Raw genomic sequence first — 8,023 nt, forward strand, 5'->3', positions numbered from 1 at the left:
TAGATAGATAGATAGATAGATAGATAGATAGATAGATAGATAGATAGATAGATAGATAGATAGATAGACAGACAACAAACATATAGTAATCTTATATTGTAAGATTATTAAAATGTCTCCGGTGTGACGTCAGAGTAATTTCATCATACTCTAGTATGTGAAATACCTGTTTACCAGCTACTGCGTATATCACTTCACAGCACCCATACAAAACTAAAAGCTGTGCCAACTGTTATAACTAACCAGAAAAATCAATAAAGAAACGTTTCCACACACACATCTTGTTTGCTTAATTCATGTTGAACAGCTGGCATTTGCTGTTACTTTAGTCTTAGTACCAGGTAAATGTTTTTTTCTTTGAAAAATTCTGAATGCATAACATGTGAAGACTGATAGACAGACAGATAGACAGGCAGAAGGGCAGACAGATAGACAGACAGACATACGGTATAGATAGATAGATAGATTGACAGACAGACAGGCAGACAGACAGACATAAAGTATAGATAGATAGATTGACAGACAGACAGATAGGCAGACGGACGGATGGGAAGACAGGAATTAATTGGGGCCACTCCATAAACGTTAAAATACTCACTGTTTCAAAAGTACAACCACAAAACCTCTTCATATTTCTGCCTTCAATCCTTCCAAAAATTGGCCTCATTCACTTCCATTGTAAGTGCCTCAATGTAACCTCGATTTTCACCTTTTTTTTTTTTTTTTTTTTTTTTTTTAAAAGGAGGGACGAGTCAAAGTACATTTTTTGTGGTAATCAACATGATGCCACAAACGCATCTAGCTGGAGGTTCTTAAAAATCTCACATTGAACATGCTGTACACATTTATTGCATTTGTTCACAAGGGGAACCACTTTTGACTTGGTGTGTTTCGCAATCCTAGTGCTGAAGGACTCTATAGCGGTGCATATTTTGGATGTTTCTCCTATATAATACACCCTTAACTGGGCTTGGAGTCTATACAAATAAGCTCTCAGTAAAATCAGGTGTGTTACATAAAGGGGACGTCCAAGATCTGGGGTCCTCCAGGCCCAGGTTTGAGAAAAACAACACCAGTCTTGTCTGAAAACGTCAGTTATTGTGTTGTGAAATGTTTTCAACTCCTCTTTGCTCCTCCCTTTATTTTTAGAAAATGAGTCATTTCCTGGCATGAAAAGGACTTTCTGGAAGAATACGCACTGTTGTTGTGAAAATGTTTTTTACCGTGGCTTTAGTGGAAACCTTTCTCATGCATATGTTCACCACAGCAGGTGCTTTACTTGGTGCTCTTTTGTTGCTTTTGGTAATTTATCTCCTCTCCATCGACTCCTCTAACTCTCCAGAAAAGGAAAAAGAACCTCCAGGACCCAAACCACTGCCACTGCTGGGGAACCTGCACCAACTGGACCTCAGAAGACTTCATGTGAGCCTCTCAGATGTGAGTTTATTGTTTTGTTGCTTTCAAGGCAGACATTATAGTTATCTCTGTGGATCTGATAAAACCGAAGTAGGCAAAAAGCTTTCATACTGGTCCAGCCTTGCCACAGGGGGTAGTTTGGTCATGAGAAGAGAAACGAAGACTGAAAATAGATATTTGCATATGTAAATAGTGCAAAATACCTTTAACCTGATTTTTGGGACTTATTAACCAGTCCAGAAAGATGTAATAAAAATGTAACTGCTGAAAGAGGTGCCAGCAGTTACTAAATGTCAAAGATAACGTTTTCTTGGCCAACAAGTCAGTGAATGTTGGGTCAGTCATTTAAGACAAAAAGTGTAAACTTGTGGCGATATGAAAACATTTCTCTGTTTGTATCGCAGAGTATCCCAACTGCCAAAATACATCAACATTGGCTCAACCAATGGCATGAGTTTGTCAAATGATTGCAGAGTGTTGTCATCCCAAAGGGGCTCAGAGGGGCTGTTTCTATCACATTCAAGAACAAAAAAACAATCAAGAAGATTTTACTTTAACCTTAATTATGAGGCACAGGTTACAAATTGACAAATTATGCCACATTACCTATTCAACTTTGTGTTACTTCATAATACAAATCTCTTATTATTGAATCCTTTATTGTGTTTCACAGTTGTCCAAGAAATATGGGTCAGTTTTCCAAGTGCATTTTGGACCCAAAAAAGTAGTGGTTCTGTCTGGATACAAAACAGTAAAACAAGCACTTGTGAACCAGGCTGAAGAATTTGGGGAACGAGATATTACACCTGTGTTCCAAGACATCAATGAAGGGCACGGTAAATCATTTACTTTCACTAACATGTCACTGCATGCTTTTGGCGGACTGCTACTGGACAGTTGAGGTTAGTGCACATTTGATTTTCAGTTTTTGAGGGCTAATTGCTGTGATATCTGTTGAATATGCCGACATGACCATTGACACCCATTTGAAAAGCACCAAAAATAAGTGAAGGTCTGGTCTCCAAATCAGTTTTAATGTGACCTTCATATAACTAAACTGAAATCTGTTATTTGATTAAATCAACCCCTAGGTCGTGAAATTGCCCAACGTTGAAGAAACACCCATTTTACAGCCCCCTCAATGCAACTCACAGTGTGTACATTTCATTAGTTTGTGTGTGCCGTGGGAATCAAACCTATAATCCCGGCATTTCTAGTACCATGCTCTACTAGTTTAGCTACAGGAACGTGATTGTGGCAGGGCGCAGGGCGGGGCCGGGTCGTGATCCTACACACCCGGTCCCGTATTAGGCTAATTATGCCTCCGGGATAAAGGTCGACTGCAGGGGATCGTGCGGGAGAGAGAGATCCCGGAGGCATAATTATTCTAATACGGGACCGGGTGTGTAGGATCACTACCTGGCCCCGCCCTCCGCCCTGCCACAGTGATCAATTCTAGATCACTACCCATCCTCTAAAGTCATTTATACATACAGTACAAACACTGAAGGAACAATGTTGCTCTGCAGGAATCGTCTTTGCTAATGGTGAAAGCTGGAAGACCATGCGAAGGTTCGCTCTCTCAACTCTTCGAGACTTTGGAATGGGCAAGAAACTGATCGAAGACAAAATCATAGAGGAGACACATTTTCTGAACAAAGTATTTGAACATTTCCAAGGTAGTGCGACCACTTTCATGTGCAGCATGCTTTCTTTCTGAATTAGATTGCCAGGCACGTTTTTCACAATCAGTTCTCTGTTTCCGTATTTCTTGCAGGAAATCCATTCGACACAACCCAGCCGGTAAATTACGCAGTCTCCAACATCATCTCAGCTATTGTTTATGGGAATCGGTTTGAATATGAAGACCCAAAGTTTAAGGATGTGGTTGACAGGGCAAACAAGAACATCCGCATGATTGGTTCCACTGTGATACAGGTACAGTCTCCTTGGATTTGTTTTATTAATGCCAGTTTCCCAAGTGAGGCATTGTAACGTTTGGTGTGTGGCTCCACCTGCAGATCTACAACATGTGTCCAGTGCTTGGGCCATGGCTGAAGACGTGGACAGAGCTGATGAAAAATATCGAAAGCAACAGGAGAGAAATGCAGGAGCTGGTGAACCGCTTACAGGAGACCTTGAACCCCCTTGACTGCAGAGGATTCATTGACTCGTTCTTCATACGCAAACAAAGCATAGAAGTATAGTATATTGCACAAATTTCATTTTATCGATGTAAAGGCTATTGCCAGCAACTTAAAGCGAATATTATCTATTGAATTGACTTATTTGTATTTCTATACATGACCATAAATATCAACCAAAAGTATGTGGACACCCCTTTCTAATAAACATGTCTGGCTATGCCTTTAAATCCAGTGAAGACTAATCTTGTGTCTGAATGGGAGTAAATCAACGTAGCCATGTTCAAAATTCCCAGAAGTGTGTAAGCTGTTTGGGAGGACCAAATCTCAGTTAAAGCCAATGGTTTTGAAATGACTTGCCGAACAAGCACATATTGTGTGGTGTTTTGGTGTCCATATACTTGGCCATTTAGTGTATATCTACTATAAATGGTGCAATGTACTGGGGTTTTTGTTTTGGTAGGACTCTGGAGAAAATGCTTCGCACTTCCATGATCAGAACCTTCTTATCACTGTGTCAAACCTATTTGTTGCTGGTACTGATACAACAGGCACAACACTGCGCTGGGGTCTGTTGTTCATGGCCAAATACCCTAATATACAAGGTAGAGAAGTCCAAACTCTTCCCTTTACTGTTTGCACCCATATTTCGCTTACATTCATCTTATACCACTCATTAACACTCTTTCTGCAGTTTTATGTGCTTTATGCGGGTGATCTTATGGGTCATAGATCGGGTTCATGAGGAGATCGACAGAGTACTTGCTGGGCATGAACCGGCTACAGAGGACAGGAAGAACTTACCTTATACAGACGCTGTGATCCATGAAATCCAGAGGCTGGCCGACATAGTACCAATGAATATTCCACATTCAACCAGCTGTGATGTTCACTTCAATGGATACTTCATCAAGAAGGTTGGTTCTGCATGTCCAATGATACATTATACTATATGTGGGGGTACTAGAGTTCATCAGATCATCTGATAGTTTGCAGCAACTGAAGGCATTTAAACTGTTAACATGCCAATGGTTTCTTCTGAAATCTAGGGGACGTGTGTTCTACCCCTGTTGACATCTGTGTTGAAGGATGAGAACGAGTGGGAGACGCCCAACACATTCAACCCTGCACACTTTCTAGACGAGAATGGTCAGCTGATCAAACGAGATGCATTCATGCCCTTCTCTGCAGGTACCATGAATTTCGGTTGACAGTCGATTGAACATGATTGTGTTGAATGGCTTGTGTTGAACATGAATGGCTTGATGGAATATTTGTAACCACAGATTTATCCTGTGATATGAGCGTGAAGTGATCGTCTGTGTTCCGCAACTGCTTTCGGGTCCTTCAATAACGTATAATGTGCGAGTAAGGGCAACCGGTGGACTTTCTGGTGCCCTCCTAAGGCAAGATGGTGACCCCCAGGGAGTTGGTGCCCTACGCAAGTCATTTGCTTATAGGGAGTGGCGGTACTGACTCAATGTTTCAAATAGTAATAAGCTAAATGAATGCTATGTGACATTAGTTACATTACACATTTAAGGGCCGAAACATACTTAACGAGAGTATGTGAATGCGGACGCAGCAACGCAAACTCGATTGAACACGTTGTTGTGTTTACAAAGCTTATTTACAAAGTCAGTTGCATTGCAGGATCCCATGCTGTTTGCTCTGTTGTATACTGCACATTTTGGCAAATGTAGTACATGAGCCGGGTATTCCACACAGGGCTGTAGCAAAGGAATTCTGGGCCCCTTGACTGTATATTGGTCTGGGCCACTTACAGTTTAAAATTCGTTATGGGCACCCCTGGATCAGTGGGTCCCTTGAGACTTTACCACCTTTCACCTCATTAGCTACGGCCCTGATTCCATGCAAAGGAAATCTGCATACTGTGCATAGTGCAACAATACAGTACAAGACTTGTACGAGTAGTATGCCATTTTAAACATGCTCTTTCTGCCTCTTTCAGGCCGCAGGATGTGTCTTGGAGAAGGTTTGGCCAGGATGGAGCTCTTCCTGTTCTTCACCTCTCTCTTTCAGCACTTCCGATTCACTCCTCCACCTGGAGTGTCTGAAGATGATCTGGACCTCACACCAGTCATGGGCCTTATCTATAATCCGTCCCCACATAAACTGTGTGCAGTCAGTAGGATGGAAAGACAGCAAAACTGATCCATCACTCAACTGGAAAGCTGATACAATTGCAAATCACAACACAGCTATTCATTTCAGCTTGACCACTGCATTTGTTTTAGATTAAACAGGCCGGATGTTTTTGAAAATTAAAAGGGCTCAGCTCTATAATATTATATTATTTTATTGCCTTATCTGATAGGGTGATGTACAGTGTTTTATGTATATTCTGTGCTGGTGTGTGGGTGGTTGAGGTGACATGACCTTTTTGTGGTTCCAAACATCAAACACAAATAAATAAAAAATTAAATTAGTCAAAAAACGTTTTTATATCGTTCAGAACATGCTGCTTTATGTGAACATACTGAACATTCATACATTTCATCACTCACTTTTTTCACAATTTTCAACCAAACATGAAAAAGCTCATATGGTGTGACTGTCCCAAGCTAGAAAAATAAACGAAACTCTCCTTCATAAAGCCCAGAATGATAACACAGATCTCTATTTGTGAGTCTGCTCTTTTCAAAGTCCAGGCATAATATTTTGAGTCAGCTCTGATCAAAAAGATTTCAAATGGTTTGACATTATATTGTGATATTTAAACGAGCAATTGTTTGGAGACCCTTGGGGAGGAGGGGTCCTTGTTCAACCAGGAAGTACAGAAAACATCTCACAAGCACATGGAAGGGTTACAAGGTGTTGCATTTTGTCATTTTTTCAATCAATCAAATCTTTTTGGCACTCCTACTTCAGTACCCTTTCCCAGTGTCTATTTGTGTGATGCTTTTTACATAAAAATGTCAAAGATAAATGACTTTTTGTTGTTATTACTATTAAATATGTTACCATGTTGCAGTGGGTATGCTGTTAGGATGTTAGTATCTAACCACAAGTGCATGAAACCTCATCTGGTGTGCCACTACATCATATTGTGTGATGTCACCTCATATGATCCATTTGTCACTCCATATAATATGAACTGTATTTTCCTACACACAGAATCATTACTTATTCTTGTATTTTTCTCACTAAAAGTTAAGTTTAATGTATGTTTTGTCCTTTTTAACAAATTATATATGAATGCATGTATACCTACTCTACTTTCCTACTCCATTTGCAGGGTTGGGAGGGTTACTTTTGAAATGTATTCCACTACAGATTACAGAATACATGCTGTAAAATGTAATTTGTAATGTATTCCGTTAGATTACTCAAGGTCAGTAATGTAATCTAAATATTTTGGATTACTTCTTCAGCACTGGTAGATTTTTTCACTTGTTTTGACTATAAAAACTCTGCCAGTACAGCAAGACAAAATACACATGTTAAAAATACATTCTCTGAGTGTTGTTTCTAAAACAAGATCAATCAAATTGATCTTGTTTTAAGGATTTGTAGATATTTTTACAGGAAAACAATACAAAAATGATCATCAAGAATATGATTTTTGCCCTAATATCAAAGATCTTTCTAGAAAAAAATAAATTATGATCTAATGTGAATTGTCTTGACAATACTGTAATATGATCATGTCTGGTAACATGTGCATGTAAAGTGGCTAGTAGTAGTATTTTAGCTTAGCGTAAAGCTAACACACAAGGTTTATTTCTATTTATTCTACATCAAACTTATTTCAAACGTACTTCAAACTTATTTCAAACGTACTTCTCTGTCTGCTCGTATGAATGTAACACATCATAAGAAAGTGTTTCACCGCTGTTCAAATGCACTTTGGATCAATTTATATGTATAAATGTTTTCCATCTGAAAGCAATGACAATAAAATGCAAAGAAATCTCTTCATTAATCAAAATACTTTTTGAATGTAACTATAATCTAATTACCAATGATTTAAACTGTAACTGCAGTGGAATACAGTTACTTATATTTTGTATTTTAAATATGTAATCCCATTACATGTATTCCGTTACTCCATAAACCTGACCATTTGTCACACTTTATTCATACATACCTACTCCATTTGTCATACTTACACGTGTGCTTCTCTTTTGTTTTCTCAGCTTGTGGCAGGAAGATAGACAGTAGAAAGATGGCACATGTAGAAAGAACATGGAGATACAGGGAGAGATTAAACGCAGATTACATTTACAATGAATTTAATCTAATTATTGGGTATGTATTTAAAAAATTTGAATACACAGTTTTTCTTCTCTGTTAACAGATACAAAGAGAAGAAATTCAAAACATTCAGAATGAAGTCTCTTAGTAATAATTCCTTACATTTATAGAGCACTTTTCTAGGCACTCAAAGCACTTTACATAGTATAGGGGGACTCTCCTCAACCACCACCAGTGTGCAGCAT

The 8,023-nt window shown here is 39.0% G+C and overlaps 1 protein-coding gene across 2 annotated transcripts; it reads left to right on the forward strand.

The window, feature by feature from the left end:
• The first annotated feature begins 802 nt into the window (after positions 1-802).
• Positions 803-7,614, forward strand: LOC127647219 (cytochrome P450 2K1-like). 2 transcript variants are annotated; one of them, XM_052131350.1, is made up of 9 exons: positions 803-1,437; positions 2,090-2,252; positions 2,946-3,095; positions 3,194-3,354; positions 3,438-3,617; positions 4,024-4,165; positions 4,293-4,477; positions 4,610-4,751; positions 5,533-7,609. In XM_052131350.1, the coding sequence occupies exons 1-9, from the start codon at positions 1,213-1,215 to the stop codon at positions 5,733-5,735; spliced, it is 1,551 nt and encodes a 516-aa protein (XP_051987310.1). In that variant the 5' UTR covers positions 803-1,212; the 3' UTR covers positions 5,736-7,609. The 2 variants fall into 2 exon arrangements, with proteins under 2 accessions (XP_051987310.1, XP_051987311.1); XM_052131351.1 differs by lacking the exon at positions 803-1,437 and having other exon boundaries at positions 2,111-2,318; positions 5,533-7,614.
• The last annotated feature ends 409 nt before the right edge of the window (positions 7,615-8,023 follow it).

The sequence above is a fragment of the Xyrauchen texanus genome, chromosome 8, assembly GCF_025860055.1.
Source record: "Xyrauchen texanus isolate HMW12.3.18 chromosome 8, RBS_HiC_50CHRs, whole genome shotgun sequence".
NCBI classification, from domain to species: Eukaryota; Metazoa; Chordata; class Actinopteri; order Cypriniformes; family Catostomidae; genus Xyrauchen; species Xyrauchen texanus.

What these genes read in the sequence shown, in the direction of transcription:
- LOC127647219 (XM_052131350.1), top strand. Translation starts at nt 1,213, where the DNA reads ATGTTTTTTACCGTGGCTTTAGTGGAAACCTTTCTCATGCATATGTTC. An exon ending in AGTATTTGAACATTTCCAAG is followed by an intron (nt 3,096 to 3,193) that starts GTAGTGCGACCA and finishes TATTTCTTGCAG; the next exon opens with GAAATCCATTCGACACAACC. An exon ending in CAAATACCCTAATATACAAG is followed by an intron (nt 4,166 to 4,292) that starts GTAGAGAAGTCC and finishes TATGGGTCATAG; the next exon opens with ATCGGGTTCATGAGGAGATC.